At 36.1% G+C, this 26,821-nt stretch overlaps 1 protein-coding gene across 1 annotated transcript in view; it reads right to left on the bottom strand.

The window, feature by feature from the left end:
• The window catches only part of LOC150107268 (E3 ubiquitin-protein ligase MARCHF5-like), an 88,872-nt gene extending 65,750 nt beyond the window's left edge, over positions 1 to 23,122 (bottom strand). The window contains exon 1 of the mRNA XM_090391772.1: positions 22,674 to 23,122. Coding sequence (XP_090247898.1) covers positions 22,674 to 22,762 — 89 coding nt within the window. The 5' untranslated portion in view covers positions 22,763 to 23,122. The remainder of the gene's footprint in view (positions 1 to 22,673) is intronic.
• Between the last annotated feature and the right edge of the window lie 3,699 nt (positions 23,123 to 26,821).

Here is a 26,821-nt window from a genome sequence, read left to right as displayed (position 1 = left end):
TTAAACTCCCATCTATCACACCTCTTAATAATGAGTCACCATACAACACTCTTTCCTTCATTTCTGAAACTCTCCCACTTTAACGCTTATTTTTCCTTTCAAACACTTGTTTATTTCTGTTAGCCGAGGCATTCTGAAAAGTTTTGCAGGTGCTCCAACTGCCGCTGTGCACTGTATTTTACTCTGCGTAACCTAGCGATCTCACTCATTACAAATAATTCCTCATTTAAACCATTTTCTCTCTCTCTGTATATTGCTTTCACTCTCTCTTTGATCACGCTCTCATTGCCATCTTGTACAACATCGCAATTGCCTATCAAGTCACTATTTTCACTCACATTCTGACTTTCTTCAACCACAACAATCTCACGACCTGACACATACTTCAATTCCTCACACTTTGCTTACACTTTCTGCACATTCTCCCACCACAATCATTTTCCATCCAAACTCCAGTCTCTTTCGGGAAAGCCCCAAAAAACCCACACATATCACACTGGACAAACTCCCTCACATTACAGTTTTTGAACAAAGGCGTCGTATTTTTGGACGCCATTATCTTTTGTCACATTGGCACCATGTGCTATTCTATGAAACGTAACATTAAAATACTAAGTTAAATAAAACAGAATTCATACCAAAATCACACAGACACAACAAGCTACCAAAAATAAACAATACTATATTAAGATTTAAACCAATATTCCAGTTTTCACTCAAAATAATACCTAGCTTTCGGGAGCTCTCTGAAAACACTATACACCATGATACATGTAAGAAAGTTTTAAAGAGAATCAAAGTTGAGCAGCTCTCAGATGTGGACTGTAGACTAAAATACACAAAGATTATTGAAGAAAAAATAAAAGAGTTTGAGAACAGCAACCAAACCTTACAAGAATATAGAAAATAAATATCAAGAAGGTGGTAAGATATTCTGGAGGTTGTTGAGGAAGCTTAGAAATGGAGGAAAGAGTGCTGTAAAAGGAGTTAGAGATGATAAAGGTGACATGAAAACAGGAGAAAAAGATATCCTTGAAGTATGGAGTAATTACTTCGAAATATTACTAAATGAAACAAGCAGTGATAGTACTGTGGTAAAAAAGACTCAACAGGCATACAGTCAGGAATACATATTCATACTTGAAGTAGAAAAAGCCATCAAAGGCTTGAAATGTGGAAAAAGGCAGCAGAAGAAGAAGATGATATTCGACCAGAAATGCTGAAGTATGGTGGTATAAAAGTCTTACAGTGGCTGCACTGCATAGTTCAGAAAGGCTGGACAGAGGGACGAATTCCCGATGATTGGAGTAGAACTCTCATAGTACCCATATATAAAAAGGGAAATAAAACTGAATGTGAGAATTACAGAGGTATTTCCCTACTGAGTGTTTCTGGCAAGATTTATGCAAGTATACTTGAGAAACGGTTGAGAAGGATTGTGGAAGAAAAGCTTGGTGAAGAGCAAGCTAGATTCAGGCCAAATAGAGGTTGTCAAGATCAGATCTTCACTTTATGACAAATAGTTGAGAAAGCATGGGAATATAACAAAGATCTATATTTAAGTTTTGTCAATCTGGAAAAGGCATATGACAAGGTGCCAAGAATGAAGCTATTCAATACACTACAGTTATATGGTGTCTAATTATATCAAGTAATACTTAGTCTATTTGAGTTGTAAGTCAGCAGTAATTGAAGGAAGTACAGGAAGATGGTTCAATGTTAAATCTGGTGTCAAACAAGGATGTACATTATCCCTTCTGTTATTCATTATCTATATGGATTACATTATGAAGGAAAGTGGTATTAAACATGATATCAAAATTGGAGATGTTAATATCAGCTCTTTGCTTTATGCAGACGATGTTATACTTCTAAATAAATCTGCTACAAGTCTGCAAGATTCCTTGACTAAACTGAATAACTGTTGTGATAGATATGGTATGAAGGTCAGCAATAAAAAGACAAAGACAATGAAAATAGGTAGAATCGTTGAAAATGTCAACTGCGTTGTGAACGGAGAACCTGTGGAACAAGTAAAACATTTCAGCTACTTAGGCACAATTTTTAGTGAAGATGGTAAATTAAATATGGAAATAGACAACAGAATCAACAAAACTGGTATGGTAGGAACTCAACTGAATAAATTCATATGGAATAAGAGAGAAATTAGTCAGGACACTAAATTAGCTGTATACAAGACAGTGTTCAAACCAATTTTAACTTATGGATCTGAGAGCTGGTTCAGAAGTAAAACACTTGAAGAAAGACTAGAGACCACAGATATGAGAGTCCTGAGAAAGATTAGGGACATGAACAGATGGCATCAATGGCAATATCATATTAAAAACGAGGATATTAGGAAAGAATTAGACATTGTCAACATCCAGGAATGCGTTAGCAGAGCTAATCTCAGGTGGTATGATTAAACAGAATGGGCGAGGAAAGATAAGCAAAACAAGTGTTCTCTGGCAGGAAAACGACCCAGAGGAAGACCAAGATATAGGTGGATTGATACTGTACAAAATTCCTTAGATGATAGAAATATAACATCTCATAATGTTGGTGTCTTGACAAGTAACAGACTAAAGATCTCATAATGTTGGTGTCTTGACAAGTAACAGACTAATTTGGAGGAAAATTGTAGATAGGAAGTTAGTAATGATGTAAATATTTCATGTAGTACTATCATATCCTGTACACCCCTTTAGGGTACATGGCAGGAATTTGATGATGATGCCTATTGGGATTTAGAATGATTGTCGCCCAGATCTTTGGTAAATTAATGCAAGCATTCTTACTGAGTTAGGAGAGTGCTTCATAGCTGATGCTTATTCTAAAAATAGTCTCTCAGACCTATAACAACTCCTGTGTAATAAAGATCTTTTCCTCCATTTCATCCTGTGTGAAGGAGTATTCAGAGCATGGTCTGCCAATCCTGACTTGCTATACAGATGAACATGGATGTAAGTTTTGTGTTCTTCAAGGTGGATGTTAACTGATCTATCAGACACATTAGATACAAAATGGCACACTTTAACAGCTAGCATCCTTCACCACAGAAAAAGAAATTCAAAGTAACAATTGTGTTCACTTTTTAGATACACTAGTGATAGAACTCCTAACGGCTCATTATCCCTCTCCATTTACAGAAAAACTATTCATACAGGAAGGTATTCACATAAACACTTACACTGCTACCTTACCTAGTATGGCCATCCTCAAAACACTTACTCACCAAGGAAGGTTATTTGTCCAAGGCTATTTGTTCAAATGACATAGCCCTTAAAACTGAGCTCAGGATTCTTTGCAACACCTTTCTAGCCAATGGCAACAGGCCATATAAAAGAGATAAATGTATAAATATTTCATGCACCCCCATCCTTACAACACAGGATCACAGCAAAACCATTCCCATCCCAAATATTAAACGTATACCAGAAAAAATAGCCAACATTCTCTGCAAATATGATCTCAGTGCCCCTTTCAAAGCTTTCATTCAGCTAGCTACCTCAATACATTCTTCTAAAGAGCAACTGAATCCTCTTGTACATCCTGGTAGATCCATTAACCTTGAAAAACACAAAAATTACATCTGTGACCATCTGTATAGCAAGTCAGAATTGCAGACCATGCTCTGAATACTCCTTCACACAGGATGAAATGGAAAAAAAAAGATCTTTATTACACAGGAGTTGTTACAGGTCTGAGAGACTATGTTTAGAATCAGCATCAGCTATGAAGCACTCTTCTAATCTCAATAAATATGATCTGGAAGACTCATTTTAAAACCCAACAGACTGACTTCTAAATTAACTCTGTGGTTATCCAACCCATACAGAGCACAATGTAAGGACCTTGCTTCCATTGTCAGTTATAATTCAAGCTGTTTTTGTTAACTGCATAGTTTAGTGCTGTGTACCTATCACAGTTATAATTGTGCTCTATTGATACTAGTTAGAAAACGAGCGAAATATTAGTGAGTTTAATAAACATATTTTTTTCATCTTGGTGTTGTTTATACTATAAAACATCAATCACACCTAAGCCTTTCTGTAAGTATAAAATATTCATATCTCAGTGACCATTTGTAATATTAGATTTGCTAGCAAATTATAAAAGTAAGAAAGAGATAATTTTTAATTCTCTTGCTGCATCAAATACACATTTGACATCATAATGTTTATTTTTTAATATATAATTTTTTAACTGCCTCTTCACAGTATCTCCACCGTGAAGAGGTAAGGAGGTATCTATGTACCAATGACCTTGAAGCTATACCAGGAGTAGCTAAGCTACTGGTAGAGCCTCCCTAGTTGGATTATCCAAGAGGTAGGTGTCAAGCTAAGAGAGAAAGGTTCTCAGGTTCAGGATTTTATGTAAGGTGGGTTACCCTAACAAATAAAAATCTTTATAACTCAAAGAAAAATTTACATGGAAAATTTCTCTTCCGCTCATGGTGGGATGAGTTCCTCAAAGACGAATTTTTGCCATTTCTTTCTGTGAAGTTTTATTATGGAGTTTAAGTGAGTGCTTTCTTTAATGTTGTCAATCCATTTCTTTCTTGGTCTTCCTCTGCTGGGTTGTCCTTCAATTCTACCATTTAATATGTTTGCTAGTCTTTCTGGGTTCATTCTTGAAACCAAACCATCTTAGTTGGCTCTTTTTTAGTGCTGTAATTATTATTTCTTTAAAGTTAAGTTCTTCTCTGACTTTTTCATTTGTTTTTTCTTTCTGTCCAGTTTGTTCCATTGATTTTTCTTAGGCATTTCATTTCAAAAGCATTGAGTTTATCAGTTTCTTTTTTTTTTTTTAAGATCCAGCATTCTGAGCCATAGAGTACTGTGGGAATTATCATTGTTTTATATATCTTTAATTTGAGTTTTTTGCTTAATCTTTTATTGTTCCATATTTTTTGTAGTCTGCCCATTGTTATCCATCCATTATTGATTCTGTGTTTAATGGTTTCAAAATAGTTTAGATCTTCAGTGATCATTGATCCTAGGCAATTGAACTGCTTTATTTGTTCTATATTATTGTTTCCTATTTTCATTTGGGTTGCTTCCCTTTTTTCTTCCTATTACCATTAGTTTTGTTTTACTAAAATAGATTTTCATATCATATTTGTTACTTGTTTGATGCAGCTTGGTCAGGATATTATCTAATTTTTCTTGGCTATCTGTAGTGATAATTATGTCATCAGCATACTTTAAATGTGTTGTATTTCTTCCATTTACAGTTATGCCTTCACACATCTGTAGTACTTCGTCTACTATTTCTTTTAGGTACAGGTTGAATAAATATGGTGACAATGGACAGCATTGCATACCTCCCTTTTTAATTGCTATTTGATCTGTTTCTATGTTTTTTTGTAATTCACTATTGCTTGTGTTTTTGAATAGTAATTCTTGATACAATTTAACAGGTATTTGTTGATCCCGCTGTTTTCTAGAATTTTAATAAGTTTGCTTCTGTTTATCGAGTCAAAAGCTTGTTTGAAGTCAATAAAACAGCAGTAGTTTTTTTATTTTTGTCTCTCATAAGACCTGTTAATCTGTTTAATGTGAAAATTGCATCTATTGTGCTTCTGCTATTTCTAAATCCTCTGCTATTTCTAAATCCCATTTGCTCTTCTTCCATCTGTTCTTCATATGAATGTTTAACTCTGTTTTGAAGAATCCTGATGAATATTTCATAGCAATGGTTAGTGCAGGATCTGACATCTCCTTTTTTTGTGGATGGGTATGATCTGGCTTGTTCTCCATTCTGCTTGTAAATTTCCTTTCTTTAGTATTTTGTTGAACAGTTCTCTGAGGTAATTTATAATGCTTTCTCCCCTTTTTTCTGGTAGTTCTTTTTGAATGTTGTCTATGCTTGGTGCTTTATTATTTTTCATTTGTTTGATTGCTCTGTGTATTTCTTCATTTAGTATGTCTTTTGTGTCAGAAGTTTCTTCTGAGTTGAAGGCATCTTGACCAACGTTTTCTTCAGTGCAAATGTTTCTTTAAAATTATTAGTCCATATTTCTTTTATTGTTTCACGGTTCCATCTTTTTGCAACATTGAAACTGGGTCGAGTGAGTATGTTCTAGTTATTTCTTTAACTATTTCATGAATGGTCTTAGAGTCATGTTTTTTGTATGCTTATTCACATATTCCTGCTTTTTCTTCTAAATATGTGATTTTTACTAATCTGCATTTTTTTGTCTTATTTCTTTTTTCAAATTTTTGTTTAATATTCTATTTTCTTCATTATCTTCTTTCGAGAGGTTAGTTTTGGATATTCTTTTTTTTTCTCCCATAAGTCCAAAATCTCTGGTGTAAGTCAATCTTTATTTACTCTTGTCTGGTAGTCCAGGTGTTTTGTTACTGTTTCTTTAATAATTTCTTTACCTTTTTTCCAAGACGCTGAGACAGTATCTAAAGCAAGATTATTTAATTTTTCTTTTAATGTTCTCTGAGAGTTAGATCTTGTCAAGCTATCATTGAGTTTTGATATGCCTATCTTCTTTTGTTTTTGGTGGTTTATTCTCTTTCTTTTGAAATTGATTTTTAGTTTAGCTGATAGTAGTTCATAGTCTGTAGCCATGTCAATCTTTTTTTTTTTAATGTTTTGACATTTTGGAAGGAATGTTTCCATTTCTTATTAAAGATTATATAGTCTATACAGTTTTTGATTTCATTGTTTGGTGATGTCCAGGTGTATTTGTGTTGTGGCCTGTGGGTAGAATAAAGTATTTGTGATTAACAGTTGATTTATTTTGCAAAAATTAATCAAGTCCTCTCCTCTCTCATTCATCTCTCCATGACCAAATTTTCCCATTACTTCTGATTTATCATCAGAGTACTGATTGATCTTTGCATTAAAATCTCCCATAATAATCGGGATATCTCTCGTACTTATTCACCTGATTTCTTCTTGCAGCTGTTCAAGAAATTGGCTATATTTCTCCTCTTCATGTGATTGGTCTGGGCATAAACTTCTATATTTATATATATATATATATATATATATATATATATATATATATATTTTTTTTTTTTTTTTTTTGCGTTTTTTATGTTGATTTTGCCCTCGCCTGTCCAGTGAGTCGCTGCAACTCCCACTATTTCCCATTTGAACAGTTCAAGTTTTCTCTCTACAGTTTTAATTTGCCAGGTTTGTACAACATTCTGATATTAATGGTTGAAATATTATATATGCAGTTTGCATTCTATATTGCTGTCTTCTCGCCTACTCTATGGACTTGAGTTAGGTGCATCGGCTCTCCCGTACATGGTAGCATTATTTCTGCTTCTATTTGCTGGCCAATTCATCTTTAAAGATTTTAGGCAATTAATGCAGCTGGCTTGCTGTTCCTCTGCTGCATACCTGTTGGTCTGGAGAGGTATTTCCCTCCTACCACCCAGTTCTGGGAGGCATTCCCCGATCCGCCACCTGGGGATGTGCTTTCTAGGGGGTTACAGGTGTCTCCCGAAAGCATGGAAAATTTAGTGAACAAAAATAACAAATCACAACCAGGAAAGGATAGAGATAAAAGATCAGGAACCTTGCACATTCTAATGACAATTACTTGGAATGTACAAAGTATAATAACAAAGGAAATGACATTAGTATAATAACTAAAAAAAAAACATATTAACATAGCAATGATAATAGACATAAAATGTAAACAAAGCTAAAGGTCCTTTTGTTAAGACAAAAGATACAGATTATTATAAATGAGGTGTCAAATCATCCTCCAGTTGGTGAGAGTGATCATGAAGGGATTACCTAGGAGGTTGCCAGCAGCATGAAGACTTCTGAGAGGAAAAGGTATATTGCGAAACTACAAGGCTGAGGATTATGAGAAACTCAAGAGACAGCTTGTAGTTATAGCATGGAATGAGGAGTTGGGTGAAAAAGGAGATCAATGATGTCTGGGTGATCTTCAAGAACTATACTGCTCAAAACAATTAGGTGATATTTTGGTTTTCTTGTAAATTATGAAGTTATAAAAATAATTTACAAATGTAACATATTTATTTTAAAATATTCTTAATATACAACACTGTATATTACTGCATAATATACAACAATATATTATGCAGTAATAATGTATAACTTTTTAGTATTATATGCTGTTGTATATCAAACAATATTTGAACTGTATACAAAATCATGTTAAGACTTATCGAAACGTGTCTTAGCCGCATTAGCATGTAGGGAGTATAAAAGCGTGGCTTGTTGCACTCACTTCCACAGTGCATAATTATCACTTCAATTGTAAATTTGTGTCACCTACCACCCATTATTTTGTTAAAAATGGCAGCGCAACATGATATCCTAGAATCCATGGCTTGGAGAGCGATTGGTCGATTAGAAGCTGGACAAATGCAGCAAGTTTGTTGCTCAAGAATGTTGTGTATCTCAAAGCATAATTTTGCAACTTTGGAACGCTTTCTGGAGACAGGAAATGTTCAAAATAGTCTTCATGCCATAGGTTTATATACTCGAAGATCAATGGTTTGCATTCCACTTAATGCAAATCACAAAAGACCCCGAAGAATTTGGACACAGGAACACCGCAACTGGACAAATGAGGATTGGGCTAGTGTACTTTTAGTGACGAGTCCAGGTTTGGTCTGCAACCAGATAACCGACATATCTTGATATGGCATGAAAGTGGAACAAGAAATAATCCAGTTTATTTGTGAAAGACCCCAACGTCAAGGTGGGAGTTTGATAGTATGGGCTGGAATAAGTATAGGTGGCCATACTGATCTCTATTTTATCAGAAATGGTTCCTTAAAGCCCAAAGGTATCGCAATGAGATTTTGGAACCTATAGTTTGTCCATATGTTGCTGCAATTGGCCAAGAATTCATTTTTATGGATGACAATGCTCGTCCACGCCATGCAAATTTGGTACAAGAGTGGTTTGAGGAAGAAGGTATTGAATGAATGGACTGGCCTGCCTGTTCACCAGATTGTAATCCAATCGAACAGGCTTAGGATACTTTAGGTAGTCACGTTTCTGCTCGACTGGTGCCACCACAATCGCTTCAAGAGCTCGAAATTGCTCTCACAAAAGAGTGGGAAAATATCCCACAAGAACTGTTTGATCATCTTATCCAGTCCATGCAATCAAGATGTACTGTTGTTTTGGCTGTTATTGGAGATGATACACCCTATTAAAAATTAACAAAAGCATTTTTGGCTATTCTTGTTAAAATTATTTCATACTAAAATGTATAATTTGTTAAATTTATAATAAATATTGATCATTTAAACAATATCTCATCAATTATGCCCTATCCATAAGTAAGAAATATTTATTCATATATAAAGTACCCAATAGTTAGAATTATTTGCAGAAATTTATAATTATCCGACAGAAACTAAAATATCACCTAATTCTTTTGAGCAGTGTAGTAGAAGTAATGTCTAAGCATATTCTAAGAGTCAAAAGGTTATATAAAGTAAGTGTGAATGAAGAGATAAAGCATGCAATACAAGCCATTATGGAGGCAACATAACAGGAGTGGTAATAATCAATTCTATGAGGATTACAAATACAAAGAACAGGCAGGGAGGGTGATTCAATTGTAAGGGTAGCAAAAGTGCAGCATGAGCATTGGTTAATTAATAAAGTCAAAAAATTCCTAGGGAGTTCTTTCAATATGTAGCCAGTCAAAAAAAAAAAAAAAAGATTATGGAAGGATTACACTGATTGGAGAAAATGGTATAAGAACAACTGCTGCAGAGGGCATATTTGAAATATTTAATGAGCAATTCATAAAGGTATTTCATTCTTGTGAATGTCACATTATGAGAGCAGTGGATGCTGACAGTGCGTGAGCAAGAGGTATATGGGAAATTGAGTAAACTTGATGTTAATAAGGCTGTGGGACTTGATGATATCCATGTATTTTGAAGGAATGTACCAAGGAGTTGACATCTGCCTTGACATGTTTATTATGATTCTTAAATTGGATCAAGTTCCAAAGAAGTGGAAGGAAGGCAAGATTGTGCTGCTTCACAAGGGGAGGTAGCAGAACTCAAGTATCAAATTATAGGCCCATCTAAGTGCATCAGCTGTTGTGGTTAAAGTGTTGGAGAGACTAGTGAGAACCAGGATCTTTGATGGACAGCATGGATTTGCTAAAGGGAGGTCATGATTTCGTAATATACTTACTTATTACAATAAGGTGACAGCTTCATTGGACAAAGGAGATGGATACACAATAGTATACTTAGATTTTGCAAAGGCTTTATAGATTTACTGCATGATAAGTTGATGGTCAAATAGAGTGGATGGAATTGGAGATTGGCTGTCCGATAGGTATCAGCAAATTATGTATGAGGGAGCAGTATCCTGAAAGGGGAAAGTCCCTAGTGGTGTGCCTCAGGTATCTGTTTTAGGACAATTGCTGTTTAACCTGTAAGTTAATGATACTGGGGAAGATTTGGATGAGGATATTCAGTTGTTGCTGATGATACAAAGTTGAGACAAACTATAAAGAGTAGAGCAGATGTTTTTTGCCTTACAAGAAGACTTGAATAGATTGAGTGAATGGGAATGAGAGTGGGGATGCAGGATGCCAGTTCAATGTTGCAAAATGCAAGGTTTTAAAATTTGGGAAACAAAGATGGGATATAGAATTTACACTTGGTGGGAATATATTGTTGGAGGTAGAGGAAATAAGAGATCTTTGAGTGGTGGTGGAAAAGGATTTGAAATTTATAGGAGACATTGCCAAAATTGTGAAGACAACACAATGGATTCTGGGAATGATGTGGAGGAAACTGACTTGTAGATAAGGAGATTCTTTTTCCATTGTATAAAAGGACTTGATTATGCTCATATGGACATGTGCAAAGATTTGGTCATCTGGTTTTCAAAAGGATGAAGAGCTGTTCAAAAGTGTCCAGAGGCAATTGACTAAGGTAGTTTCTGATTTCTGGAATGTTGAATATGAAGAAAGGTTGAGAAGATGCAATTTACAGAGTCTAGTAGATAGAAGAAAGTGGGATGATATGATAGAGAAGTACAAGTTGGTAAGGGGTTGCTATAGGATTAGTACTGAAGAAGTTTTTCATAAACTGGTGGGAGATCGGGAGAGAACAAGAGGTCATCCCTGACAGCTGTATAAAGAGGTTGTGAGGAAGGGAGTGAGAAGCAGGTTTTTTGCATGGAAAGTTGTGAATTATTGGAATGCACTGCTGAATGTGATGTCTGCAGAGAATTTTAATGTGTTTAAGGTATGACGAGCAGAGTGTATGACAAAGGGATCTCCTAGATGAGTCTTTGACTCCATGGGGGGGGGAGTCTTAGAATGATAATATTATTATTACATTATGTAGTAGAGTAGACCAACACATCAGCTTTGAGTGGAGTGGCCTGTTTCATTGATAATAACCGGAAAAATGAAATTTAAAAAGTGATTTTTGTGAGATCAGCCATACACATGCAAGGTCCCAAAACATGACATGACAGTGCTATGTGTGCAAGGGGCTAGAAAGAAGAAAGGAATTTGCTGATGTCTTTAATGAGCACCTGAGGATTATATATTCATTATATACTCATTAGGGGAAAAACAGCACAGGGAACTGTTTGAGAGAGTAGAGGTATTAGGAATGAAAGCAGAGAATGAAAAGTTAGTTCAATGAGTTTGGAAATGAACTTTTTAAGGTTCATCTCCAAAGGTTTTTAAGGGTGTTGACCAGCAGCTGCTTATGTTCGCATATAATTGGAGGAAAGTGGAGGGATGATAGCAGCCAGTTCAATGGTGCAGTACTCGTGGAACTACCTATAGAAAAGACAATCAAGCAACAGAGCATTTATGGGAAATTAACTGTAGGGACTCAGTGAGAGAGGGGTCGCCAATTAATCAAATTATTGCTTCTGAATACAATCATGCATTCTGAGGAAGTCCTTAGGCATCACCCCAAATGGGAGAACAACATTCTAAGGTCAGGCAGATTTCAGATTTGTCAAGTGTCAGGAGAAAAGCACAAGTACTGTTTAGAAGAAGAGAGAATACCAAACTTTTTGGATACTGAAGAGGCTATGCACTTGATGTGCTTATGCTAGGATGGGCTAGATGTGAAAGTTAACCAAGAAAAGAAAACTTTCCTGGTTGACAAGTAGAATGTTGTTGAAAGTGGGGACAAGTGGTTTTTCTTCCTGGAAATAACACAGGCCTGTGTTTTGGTGGCATTAAAGTTTGAAAGGTTATCCTCACCCCACTTGAGAATGACAAGGAGATCAGTTTTTAAGGTATTAGCTAAAGAAGATTTTGAAGCGATACATATCTGAGCATTGCTATGTTTAGAAAATAGGAGTAGAGAGTATTGTTGTCTGCACAGTCAGAAGAGAACATCTGCACTGACGAAAAATCTGAAGAAAGAAAACCACTCATTATGAGCCACATCATCTGAAGAGGAAACCTGCAATCCATTCACAAAGGAAAAGAGGAATACTATATAAAACGGTAACTTGCTAAGAAGGTCACAATGCTATACTGAATCAAATGCATTGGAAATATCCAAGTGACCACTAGAGTTTCTTTAACTTTTCATGACCTGCTTCCAAAATTGGGTGACACTGACTAGATCTACTGCAGAATGAGAATGGCAGAATCTATATTGGTGATCACTAAGTAATTTGTGAGTATCCAAGTAGTGAAGCAGTTGGCTGTTGATGCCTTTTTTCCACTATTTTAGAGAGTAACTAAGTCAGAGTTATTATTGTTGGATGATTGACTATTATTATTTTTTCGGGATAGGCTGGATAAAACCTTGCTTCTAAGCTTCTGGATAGATACTGGGTGAGGATGAAATTATGAAATGTTGAATTGATGATACACAATGAGTGGGAAACAAACTTTTAGTACAACTGAAGGAATATCATCAGAGCCAGGAAACTTAGTATAAAAGCTGCTGCGTATTTTTTTCTGATGTCCTGGCAAATTGTCACTGGAGGCATACTGGAGACAGATTACAGAATGGTGAGAAGTAATCTGTTGGTCGTCTATGAATTTGAGGAGAAAACTGATGCCAAGAGATCTGCCTTATCTTTAAATGTTACCACTGTACCATCATGATGTGAGGGAGGTGAAAACATGGAAGTACAGAAGTTGGCTTTTACAAAGTCTGGTTTGGATTTATTGATTTTTTTTTTCATTATTATTTATTTATTATTTTGGATCTGGTTATAAGTTACAGTGTAAGAGTTTAGCGAGAGGCTGGAGTTTATGATTTGAGCCATTGGTCAAATGCTGAATTGGACGGTTTTAGCACAATTGTTGGAGAACCAGGGTTTAGATAAAGATCAAGGGTTTTGAGAGGCATGGGAAATAAAAGCACTCATCCCAGCAAGAATAATTTCTGTTATTAAATCAGAGAAGGTGCTAGGATCAGAAAAGCAAAAGCAAATAACTGGACCATGAAAAGAAGCATAGAAGTCCTGAAGGTCATCCCAATCAGCACCATTGTAGTAGAACGGGATACGAAGCTGAGAGAGAGGAGAGGGAGAAGGATGACCTGCAGAAAAGGTGACTTGAACAAGGTTATGGTTAGAACTGGCAAGAGGAGATCTAACATCTGTGACGCATTTGGAGGGAGAGCTGGTTAAGAAAAGGTGCAGGTTATTGACAGAATATTGAGGATTATTTGTTTTTCTGATAGATTGGTGGACAATTTGTGTTAAATCGTTACTGACAGCAAACAGTTGAGCTTTTTTTTCTAGCTGGATTCTGTAATGCAAGTCAGAATTATAGACAGTGAAAACCAAGTGAAAAATTATCTCAATGTTAATCAAACTGTATGTGATTGACTTTCAGAGATATACAGATAGACTGGTGATGGAATTAGGAGAAAGGCTGAAGGCAAAAAAAAAGTGACGTATGGAAATCTTAAGCCAAAGCAAATCATACATAGGGGATTTCCTTTGTAAAGAGTTAAATATTTTTAGGGGACTCTTAGGGCTCCACCTCAAATGTGAAAGTAGTATTCAAAAGATAAGTGGATTTGTGATTTGTATACGTTAACAGTTGTTTAGAGGAAGAGTGCCTTATGGGAAAGAGAAATTCTAGTTTTTTTGGAAGGTAAGAAGGCACTGGTTGTGATGTGTTTATGCCAGAAGCTGGATGTCAGAATAATTCCAAGAAGAGAAATCACATCTTGCTAAGAGATTTGAGTGTTGTCAAAGTTAATACTGGAAGGAAATTCTTTTTTTTTTTTTTGGTGAGAAATAAGGCAAAACTGTGTTTTTCTAGCAATGAAATTGATGAGGTTATCTGAATTCCACTGAAGGATGAAAAATCAGAATTGAGGTTGGTGCTGCAATTTGAACAAGATACAAGATTCCTGTTTTTTGCTCTTTTGAACTCTTTTTTGAAAATTTTTCTTGTAGATGATAATTCAACTTTGATCACCATTTTGCCACTTTTCTTCTATGTGTTTTTATAGTTGAGGTCCATGTTCTCTCTGAGCAAATTTTAGCTGGGGTCGAGCTCATATGCGTGAAAGGGCCAAATGTCTTTGAACTTGTTAATCACTGTTATTAGTTTTAATGTGGAATGCCACAAGTCACGAGATGTGCGAAGTTCGTTCTGTCCTTTCTTTTATTCTTGGGACCAAAATGATAGTACTTGATTTTTCTAGGATTGAATTTGCATGCTCCCACTAACTTAATGATATCATCCTGCAGCAACTTATCTGTTTCTGTAGGAAAGGTCAAAATGATGGAAATGAATTTCTTGTTTGTGGCCTCAATTGAGTCATGTACCATTGGCAAATGACATTACAGAGTTCATTAGTTTTGTTAAGGAAGGGTATATTTGAATTGTGGAACTGATCATCAAGCAATTCAAGTTAGGCTCCTAGTGTTCTGATTCTGAGGAGAATGTTTTGTCCAATGTTTGAGGCTGTTGATGCATTTTCCCAAGTACAGGAGCTGCTTTATTGAAGGGAGAACAGAGAGCAAAAGAAAGGCTGGGTGAGGTCATTGAACAGTTTTTGTGCAGCAAGAAAGCAGCCAGTGGTAATAGAAATCACATATAAGATCTTTTTTTTCTTGTATAAGACAAAAAATATCCTACAAAATATTAAGGAAATTAAATAATGAAGAAAGAGATAAAGCACAAATCAATATAATTCAAGAGACAGAATATTATGATAATTTGTGGTATGACCCAAATTTATCAACAGAAAATAGCAATGTGATGAAATCAATATAAAACCAATTAGTTGGTAAGAACTAAAAGAAGCAATAAACATTTAAAAAAATAGAAAATCAACTGGATTAGATGACATAAATTCTTGATGGATTATATTTGTAACTTAACTCTGGAAGTATGGTAGAGAAAGCAGTGTGGTAAGAAAAGTAGCTGGCATTACCCAGGTATGACAACAATCAATGATTCAGTTGAGATAGCAAGCAAAAATCATGAATGGTATGCTAGCAGGGTTGTGTAAGGAAAAAAGAGTGGAGATCAGGGACGAATGCTGGTCTTGAAATTCACGCTTGCTCTTGTTATCATTCAGGGAGTGAGAGGTGTGATTGAATTCTGATTAGCGGAATAATGAATTACCGACCATTTAAAACTATATTTAGAAATGTATGTACATTTAATCATACAAATACAACATTTATTTTACAAATGATATTCTATCTTTTTCAATTTAGCTACTTGAATACAAATTCTACCCTACGGTTCTTCTTTATGAACTGGTCAATAACATCGTCATAATAAGTTGGTTGTAACTTAATTTTCCCAAGCAACACGCACACTTGTAAAGACTGGCTGAAGCTCACTGGCTAGAGCTACTTTGACTGTGTATGGCCTGTGTTTAAGACGACGTGAAGGGGTGGAAATGGCTATGCGTGCACATGAAATCACAGTGCTGCAGCGAGGACCTGGAAGCTCCTACAACCGAGCAAGCATCGGCCTTCGATACACAACGCAAAGCTCAATTATTGCCGCGCAAGCTTAAGACGTCTTCTGTCTACAAAAATAAAAGCCTAAATAAAATGATTATAAATGCATGCATTTATTAACAGATAAATATTACTTCTTTCTCAATTAATGAGCTTGCGCAGCAAGCATGGAGAATTAACCCCTGGTGCAGATTGATGTATGGAATGATTTTGTTAGAATGAAATTGTATAAAAGAGATGGATTATATTTAAATGGATTGTGGAAAGACTGTTGCTAGAGAGAAGTATAATGAGTGATGTGAACAAAGTATAAGTGGAAGAAGGAGATGATATAAATGAGGGAGAGAGAGTGGACCAAGTCAGACCAAAGTGATTGTCAATGGATATGAGAATTTGGGAACAGGAATGGAAGATAAGCAGGGAAATGGGAGGGGGGGGGTTGAGAAGTCACACATCAGGGGGATACGGTGTAAGGAGAGCAGATTCTTGAAGTAGTTATGAAGCATAAGAATGGAACTATCTGGGGTATGCATGGGGAAATAGTTGATCTGGAGAGATATATGGGGTAAAGGATTATGAAGGTAGGAAGACAAAAGCAGGCATTGAGCAGTCACAGATAAAGGGGAGCTCGGATAGGATTGGTTATAGACATTGAAATGAACTGCTATGCTTACGAATGCCAAGGGATATCAGAAATTAGGAGGATGAAATTTTTGTGTTGACTGAGTTGATTTGCCCAGAAATAGCTGAAGTAAGTGAAACATGGTTGGACGAGATTCATATATTGTGACAGGTATAGAAATGGAAGGATGTGATATTTTTCGTAAAGATATGAGGGACAAGAAGGGGAAGGGATACTACTGATAATAGTGGAGAATTATGTCTGCACAAAGTTGAGATATGGAGAGGCATATGGTGCTCAGTTTCTGATATAGTAGGAAAGTTTTGAAGCAGTATGGTAAGAGGTGGAGGTTGATTAGTAGGTGTTGTTATAGGCTGTGGTGGGGTGAAGACAAAAATGTATAGGAAACTTGGCTAAGTAAGAAAGAAATGGATGATTTATATTATGGCAATACCGACTGAAATAAAAAGACAGCATCGGGGAAGGAAGAGAATGAATTTCTCGAGTTCTTAATGGACAACTATCTTAAGCAATGTGTAACAGAGGGCACATGAAGGCTGAGAGTGTTAGGTCTGATCATACTATCAGAGGATATGATTGTGAATGGAGTGTCCTATCTTTTTCCAGTTAATGAGAGCCATGGTGACCATGAAGTGATTACCTGGGTTATAGCTGGTCATATGAAAACTTCTGTGAAGAAGGAATATGTATGGAACTACAGGACTGGTGATTATGAAAAGCTTAGGAAACATCTGGGAGCTATTTCATGGAAATAGGAGTTGAGTGGAAAGGAGACAGATGCTGCTTGAGAACTGGTCAAGAACTATTTAACAACAAAAATGTCTGAGTGTATTCCAAAGTTGTAAAGGCAAAATGAGGTAGGAGTAAATATGGATGAATGAAGGAATTAAGCACAAAATCTGAAAGAAGATGGCAACATGGAGGCAACACAAGATGAATGTTGATAATAATCAGTTGCATGAAGAGTACAAACTGCAGCCAAGGAAGATAAAATCAATTGGTCAAGATAGAAAAAAGGGAATATTAGTAAAAATTAGCAACTCAATGAAGAAAAATCCTAGTGAGTTCTTTTGAGCAGTTTATCAGAGTATTTAAGTAAACTTGATGTTAATAAAGCAGTAGGATTTGACAATATATCATCATATGTCTTACGAAAAAACGCTCTAGGGCATTCCTTGGCATATCTGTTTAACATATATCTTGCAACAGGGAAAGTCCCAAAGCAGTGGAAAGTGGAGAAAAATTGTTCTACTTCACAAAGGAGGATAAGACTAGAGTTACAAATTATAGGCCAATTTGTGTGTCTGAAAGTTGTGATGTTAGAGAGAGGCTGATAAGAACTACGATCCAGAACTAGGTTGATAACAGGATTCTCTATGATGGTCAGCTAGTGTTTGTTGGGAGAGATCATATTTTAGCAATCTGCTTATGTATGACACCATGACAAATACACAGAGTTTTTCAAATTAAAGTACCCCTAATTCACAGCAATCTGTAGAGAGAGAGAGAGAGAGAGAGAGAACCAGTAGATGAAATACCATCAAACTGGTAGGTATCTTAACTCAATCATGGGGAAAGAGATTTTGACAAAAAAGCACAAAAAATGATTGACAGGTGAAATATGTCACTGTGAGCAGGAGAAAATTACATTAATGCATATTAGGTGGAATGTATGCGTAATTATTTAAAGTTGATGACAAACAAAGTTATTCAATGTTTATTTTGCTCATTTCCTAAAATAATGTGACACACACACAAAAAAAAAAAAATATTGCACAGAGTTCATTGCTGCAAGGAGCTGTCAAGGAGATCACATCTGATTTGCTGGCCTTTGTGCAAAATGAACAGCCTGATATTGCCATACAGCATTGTCTACAGTAAAATGCAACTATCTGTCAAAAGATTTCACACATGGTGTGCAATTTTGTCTTTCAAATCTGCCAGATAAAGAACTCTGCCATGCTTCTGAAGTAACCCCAAAGCCAAAAGTCACAGCAGTTAAGGTCTGGTGAACATGGTGGCCATTTCATAGAAAATTAGTGATTGCTTTATCCTCTTGAAATTTTGACACAATAATTGTTGAACTTCAACAATTATTGTTGAAGTTTAACAATAAGTGGGGAGGTGCTCCATCTTGCATCAACACTGCTGTATTAAGGTGCCCTCTTTGCTGCAGTTGTGGTATTACGAAACTGCTCAACATGTCCCGATAACATGCAGTCATGACCATGCAGGTCATAGGTCTGGTTTGATAGACTTCTTCAAAGAAAAATGGCCCAATAAAAAACTCGGTTGTGAATCCTATCCATATTGTGACTTTCAGCAAATCTAGGAGAACTTTGATGAAATGCATGAGGATTCTTTGTAGTCCAGATAAAGCAGCTTTGAATGTTTACTATTCCACAAACATGAAGATGCACTTCTTCACTCCATGGAATGCTCTAAGGCCAATCCTCATCCACCTCCATGTGTGCCAGAAACATCAATATGAACATTTCTCAGATGCTGGCATCTCCTGTTTGTAATTCTTGGCTGTCGCTGAGTTTATACAAGTATATTGCAATGCTTAAACAAAGTTCTCGATACCATTCTGTATAGCAAATCTAACTCTTGCTATGGCACGTACATTGTACAAACCTATAGCATTCGCATTTGAATGCTAACTGCAGTTGTAACATCTTCAGTCATTTGCAGAATTTCAGATTTACACCCTCTTCCTGTCTGAAGTGTCAAACTGAATTTCTCTTCAAATTGATGAACCATGAATCATATTTGGTGTCACTGGGCCTTTTCACAAAGTTTTTAGGTGTTTGTACTCGAAAAATACTACTGCATCATTTTCCCAATTCCTACAGAAGCACTTCACAAGCAAGGCTTCTTCAAGAACAGTGAGACCCATCCATCACACAAGTCAAACGACCATAAACAGAAAAGCAAGTCAGTCTCTTGTTTCTCTGTTTATACCACCTTACAACTCACGTGGTTTGCAAAATTCACCATCTTTTCTCACATAGTCATTTTTTTTTCATTTTTAATTAATTTTTTTTTTGTTTTGTCAAAAGTTCTCCATAATCTGGTAAGAGTACCCACTAAGTTTGGGGGTATTTTGTCCCACTAATTCTCTCTACAGAACTAGTTCTCTCTATTGCTCTGACTAGGATACTTCCTAGTCAGAGCAATTTGAAACACCCTGTACAATGGTATACTTTGATATTTCAAAGATTTTTGATAGAATACCACACAACAAGCTGCTAACTAAACCGAAATGGATGGACAAGACAAAAATAATGAGCTGGATAGGTGACTGGCTGTCAGATAGGTATCATCAGGATGTGTGGGGAAAGTAGTATCCCAAAAGTGGAAGTGCACTAGCAGAGTACTCAGTGGTCTGTTTTGGGGCAATTATTATTTAACTTGTATTTAATGATATTGCAATAGGCTTAACTAGAGATATGCAGCTTTTTACTGATAACACAAAGATGAAAGAACTATGAGGAGCAGAGCAGATGTTCTAGTCTTGCAGAAGGATCTTAGACTATGTGAGTGCACAAGAGAGAGTGAAAGTGCTATCACTTTAATGTTGCAAAATATAAGGTCTTAAAATTTGGTCAGCTAAAATTGGATGCAGAGTATACAACTCATGGAGAAACGTTAAAGGTGAAAGAGATCCGGTAGTAATGGTGGACAGACTTGGTCACATTGCTAAAATTGTATATCAGAATGGATTATGGCAATGATGAGGAGGATCTTGGCACATACTAAAGCAAAGAGATTACAGTTCCCTTGTATAAGGAAACTGTAAGGTCAGGCCACATATGGACTACCACACAGATGTGGTCCCCTGGTTTTCAAAGAAGATGAGGATATATTGGCGAGGATCCAAACAAGGTTCACTAAGTCAGTGTCAGGTCTTTGAATATGGCACATGAGAACAGACTGAGAGAATGCAACTTGCAAAGGCTTGTAAATAGAATAAAAGAGGATATGATTGAGATGTACAAGTTCTTAATGGGAATGTCACAAGATTAATGTGGAAGAGATTTTTCACAGAGTAGAGGGAGACAATGGTAGAACAAGAGGCCATCCCTAGATGCTGTATAAGGAAGATATGAACAAGGAGCAGGAAGTGACGAGCAGGTTTTTTGCATGGGGGGGGGATGTATTGTCTAAAAATTAATAAATAACTGTTGGAAGAAATGTGAAGTTCCATCCTTCACATTTCTTCAAGGTTTGTACTTAAGAAAGGGGGACAACTGCAGAAATTATAAAGGAATAAGCTTACTGAATACAGAATACAAAATATATAGTAAAATGTTGAATAACAGACTTGGAAAGATTGCAAACAATCTACTCTCAGAAAAGCAAAGGGTTGGTCGATTGGTCGAGCCTCTGCTACTAATGGCTTGCAAAAGCTAAGCAAGTTTGAGCGTGGTTAATAGTTGGAAGGGGTTCAATCGTTCGATGCTGTTGGCACTCTCTTCCTCGATGAGTCTTTGGACTCCCTGGAGGTGTCACATAACAATAACAACAATAATAATTTTGGACACAGAAGAACATGCAGAGATAATATTTGTCTTAACTTAAAACAAATTATTGAAAAAAAAAAAAAAAAGATGAATTTTATTTAGAGTCATATATCGCAATAAATTATGAGAAAGATTTGATAAAAGAAAAAGAAATATTATGGATAATAATTAAAACACAACAATATCCATTACATGCAGTAAAGCTATACAAAGTTTACATGAAGACATAGTTACAATTAGGTAATAAATAAACAAATAAGACTGAAATTAAGGTGTAAGACAAGGATGTAGTTTGCCTCCAACTCTATTCAATTTATATACTGATCATATTAAAAAAAATATGGAAAACAACAATAATACAAGGTATCTATTTCATCCAATACAATGTTGTATGCAGATAATTAGATTATGTTAGAAGACAATGAACATGAGTTATAAAAATAACTAAAATAAGCCAACAGTGCAATCTAGAGATTTCACAAAAGAAAACAAATATCATGGATCAGAGATTATATTACATTAAAAATAGTCACAGAAAATAAAATAATAGAACAGATGACAGTTCAATTATTTAGGTTGCATAGTAATAGTAACATACCGAAAAGACAAAGATGATGAAGAAATAAATTTCATAAAATCTCTGGAACAATTAAATGGTCACTGAATTATAATAATTTTATATATATATATAAAAGAGAGAGAAAGAAACCCAACTTAAAATTTATGATGTAATGGCCACTATTATATGGTTCAGAAATGTGGACTGTTAAGAAGAGAGATCAAAGTAGAATACAGGTAACAAAAATGTTATTTTTAAGAACAATTAAAAGGAAGCACAAAATTGGAGCATAAAAAAATAGAAATATTTGAAGAGAGCTAGGCATTTATAGAGAAAAATGGACTGGGTGTTTATGTAAAATGGAAGATATCAGCTACCAAAAGAAATGGATAAATACATTATTATTATGTGACACGCTCCAGGGAGTCCAAAGACTCATCGAGGGAGAGTGTGCCAACACCATCGAACGATTTATCCCTTCCAACTACTAACCGCGCTCAAACTTGCTTAAGTTTTTGCGGGCGATTAATAGCAGAGGCTCTACCAATCGACCAAGAGAGAGAGAGAGGTTCAGAAGCCCACTTGGAAAAATGGAAGTGAATCAAGAAAAACAGCAAATTCTAATCCTTGATTAGAAGAATGTTTAAATGTCTAATTTAAGAATCCTATCCGTGAAAGGTGGTAAACCTATAGCACATTTACAATCTGGGTGGGATAAGAATTAGATATAATTTTGGAAACCTAATTTATTTTCTTAAATTATATAATGTGGAGGCAGGGATAGTCTCACGCCAGGTGATGTGTCTTCTAAAAACATTCACAAAAAATTACCGCAACATGTAGAATTCAGATCGTATAATGCTATTTAATCGGCTAAGCAGGCTGGACATACTTTTATTCATATTAATATACTGGACAGTTTTAAATCATAATCACACCATATACTACTCAGAAACAATACTTGAAAAAGCATGTAGACTTGAATACGAAAATTACAGCTTGATATGCTTTATTTTGTACTTACGTATCTGAATTATCAGTCATATCCTCAATTCTCACAGTAACTTCGTTCCGCAAAACCTCACCGTCTTGAGCCTCGTAGTGATCAGACATGATCTGATTGATGAATACACAGATCTCTCCAACACTAGTTTACATTTCTGATTCTCACCGCATATATAATCCTAATCTTTAGTACGGTTTTAAAAATATATAAAATAAATGCTAATCGAGAAACCCAGCATATGTTTAGTAGATTTACCATATGTTAATCTTCAGTTTTACGAATAAGATATTGCGCAACCAGTTCGAAGTAAATAAGATTCGTTTCATATTTTTCGCTAATAAACCTAGTTAATTGACTAAACCAGGTGCATAAAAATTTGAAACAATAATGGTTATCTAAACTAAATATCACACATGAAAAATTTTAAAATAAAACAGTGCTTCTCGAAACCTAGGTCTAAAAGTAGTTCAAAGTACACCACCAGGAGCGCTGCACTGTCACTAGAATTGACACTTTCACGCTGAACGCTACAGAAATATTTATAATATTACGTAAGCAAAGCGGATATTAGACTCAGCATTATTTCCAAGCCGAATGTAGAAACTATGAAAGTTTCCTAAGTTAACCAGAGAGCTTGCGAGAATACATTCCTCGGCGTCCCCAAGTTGCTTTAGTACGGCCTACTAAAAAGACACAGGCGCAGTCCAAGCATCTATACTTTCGCCTTTTAATAGTCCATTTTTGATAAGGTTTCATTGGCATAACAGTTGTTTAGAACTAGTTGGTTCTTTTCAGAAACCAGGCAGAAAACTTAAGATAGCAAACACTCTCGTTCAGCAGTAAGGAACTTGAAATGTCAGAGAAATGTATTTTTCTTAAGCGAACTCTCGGTTGATGCATAAAAGTAATTATTAAAATAAAGAGCCAAAAGACTTCAGTTCGGCGAGGGTTAACTTACGAAACTTTAATACATTATATATATTCAGCTTTGAAATAATGCAGGATCTAATATCCGTTTTGTTTGTGTAATTTTTCATAGCGCAAGTGAAGTCTTTTGGCTCTTTATTTTAATAATTATTTTCACGAACCAACCGAGAGTTCTCTGACATTTCAAGTTCAAGTGCAAGCTTTCGATAAGAGAAAAAAACAGAGCAAGGAAATACACGTGCTCCACAAGACAAAACTGTTCTTAACAGACTAAATGGTGCAGTGAGAGATGCACTCAAAGCTTACAGAGAGAGGGGGAAATAGTTCCACTGCATAAAGGAGGTTCTAAGACTGCTCTTGAAAATTACCAACCGATCAGTGTATTAGGAGTCGTTGTCAAAGTCTTGGAGAAAATAGTCAAGAGGAAAATACAGGATTGGATAGATGAAAATGGGATAGTGTATGGGGGTACAGCATGGTTTGTGAAAGGTAGATCATGCCTTAGTAACTTGCTCATGTTTCATAACACAGTGATGGCTGAACAGGATAAGGGTAATGGAGTTACAGTGATTCTACTGGATCTTGATAAGGCCTTTGACAGGATACCACATGAAATTCTAATCAGTAATCTGCAGCATATGGGGATGATTATAAGGTTGGTGAGATGGATAGCAGGGTGGTTGATGGAGAGATATCAGAGAGTAGTTTATTCAGGCGTAGAGTCCAAAACACGGCATGTGACTAGTGGTGTGCCACAGGGTTCTGTTCTTGGACCACTACTATTTAATTTCTTCATTAATGATATAGGAAAGGATCTGAGAGGAAATATTAATTTGTTTGCTAATGATGCAAAGTTGGGTAGAGCAATAGTGAATGCATGGGATGTCAAAATTTTGCAGGATGATTTGGATAGATTGGAGGTCTGGGCTAAGGAGAATAGATGTCAATGTAATGTGGCAAAATGTAAGGTTATGCATTTTGGGTGAAAAGATTAGCAGCAGTATACCACATTGGTGGAACTGTACTCCAGGAGATTGACGAGGCCAAGGATATAAGAGTGTTGGTAGATAGGGAGTTCAAGTTTAGGGGGCACATTGCAAAAGTGGCTAAATCATCCCTTCAAATCACTTGGTTACTGAAGAATACTTTGACGAGCAGAGACAAGCAAATTATTGTTCCTCTGTATCGAGCCTTGATAAGACCGCCCCCATCTAGATTATTGTGCCAAGATATGGGCGCCAGAGTTTCTTCTTGATGGAGAGGAGGGGAAGGGGATCCAGAGACGAGTGACCAAGATGATAGCAGGTCTATTGAAACCTTATGAGAACAGGTTGAAGATTTGTGGGTTGCAAAAATTGGTTGACAGGAGGAAAAGGGGTGATATGATAGAGACATGCAAATTACAGAAGGATTTCTATAAGATTAATTCAGAAGATATTTTTGAGAACAGGACTTTATTATTGAGGTCTTTACTCCACAGGGTTCGGCTAGACTTGCAACACTTGCAGGTGCAAACTTGACTTGTTTGTCTGTTTACTTACTTGGGAAATGGAGTAAAACCAGGTTTAAATTAGCTTGGTATCTTTAACATTTATTATACCCTAGGTAAAATACTTTCTACATTTATATCTCCTGCTGAGATTTTTATTTAATAAGGTTATAACACCTTATGGTAACTTGTTCTGATAAAATACTTATAAGCTCTGTATTACTAAAATCTTGGTATTTCTAGCCTAGCTCCCACTGATGAGACCTTGATAGGGGGGATCGGAACTGGTGGGGGATGGCTTTGAGAGGCTCTGCTTCGGGATAGGTTTTTGCCTGTCTCTGAGTAGGGCCACCACTGAGAGTATGGCTCTGGCTGGTGGTGGTGGGGTGAGCCTGCCACTGGGTAGAGACAATGCTGAGAAGTTCTCGGTGACGGAGTGAGACTGTCACCGAGTGCAACAACGCTGAGTTGGACGGTCTTTCGACCATTATGGAGTGGTCTAGGGATCGTCCTAATTTTTAGAGAGCTCTTTACTTAAATACACCTCAATAAAGGTCGAAGCCGGTCCGGGTAGTGGCCCCTTGCCTTTAATACAAAGCATCATACATCTCCTCCAGGAGACGTGCTTTGCATTATGGGTAAATATTAAGATTAGTGATCAGAGCTTATTCTACTTTTACCATGAGTTGCCTTGGTCTTGCACTACATGCAGGGTCAGCTAGACTTGCAACCTTTGCAGGCGCAAACTTGACTTGTTTGTCTGATTGTTTACTTGGGAAATAGAGTAAAACCAGGTTTAAAATAGCCTGGTATCTTTAACATTTATTATGTGAAATTTATTATGTTAAATTATGTTAAATTTATTACTAAGCGGGAGGACTAGTGGCCATGCATGGAAGCTGGGCACGAGTGTGGTTGACAAGGGTGTTAGAACTTGGTTTTTTACTTGGAGAGTGGTGAATGAGTGGAATAAGCTTCCAGAGTCTGTTGTGGGGGCTACGACCGTGAATGAGTTCAAGGCAAGGTATGATAGATACTGTGTGAATGTCGAATAGTTGTTCTTGACATGATGTTAGGGCCTCCCTCGATGAGTCTGTCGACTCCTTGGAGTTTCCCGGAATAATAATAATAATAATAATAATAATAATAATAATTATACCCAAGGTAAAATACTTTCTACATCTATATACATATATATATGTATACATTTATTATACCCAAGGTAAAATATTTTCTACACACACACACACACACACACACACACACACACACACACACACACACACACACACACACACACACACACACACACACACACACACACACACACACACACACACACACACACACACACACACACACACACACACATATATATACAGTATATATACACGAGGGTGGTCTGAAACGTTCTCGACCATAGATGGCAACACTATCAGCAAGATTTTTTTCCAAGTTAGCGCATCTCTCATACGCATCCATGTGAAATTGCAAGTCATTCTATCAAGTACTTTTTTATAAAGCAAAACTGTTGTCTGTATACCTTGAAATCGATAAAATTGAGTATCGTACAGTTATCAAATTCTTTGTAAAAGAAGGTTTAACGCCAAAAGAAATTTATTCGAAGTTCATAAAAGTTTATGGACACTCTTCTCCTTCTTTTTCGACAATTAAGAAATGGGATGCCGAGTTTAAACGTGGCCATACCAGCCTTGAACATGATCCACGTGAAGGACTTCCAAAAAGTGTA

Source organism: Typopeltis vanoorti, chromosome 4 (genome assembly GCF_054136105.1).
Source record: "Typopeltis vanoorti isolate ZY-2024b chromosome 4, IOZ_Tvanoo_1.0, whole genome shotgun sequence".
Classification (NCBI taxonomy): domain Eukaryota; kingdom Metazoa; phylum Arthropoda; class Arachnida; order Uropygi; family Thelyphonidae; genus Typopeltis; species Typopeltis vanoorti.
The sequence above is the reverse complement of the archived record's forward strand: the minus strand, read 5'-3'. Positions and strand labels throughout refer to the sequence as shown.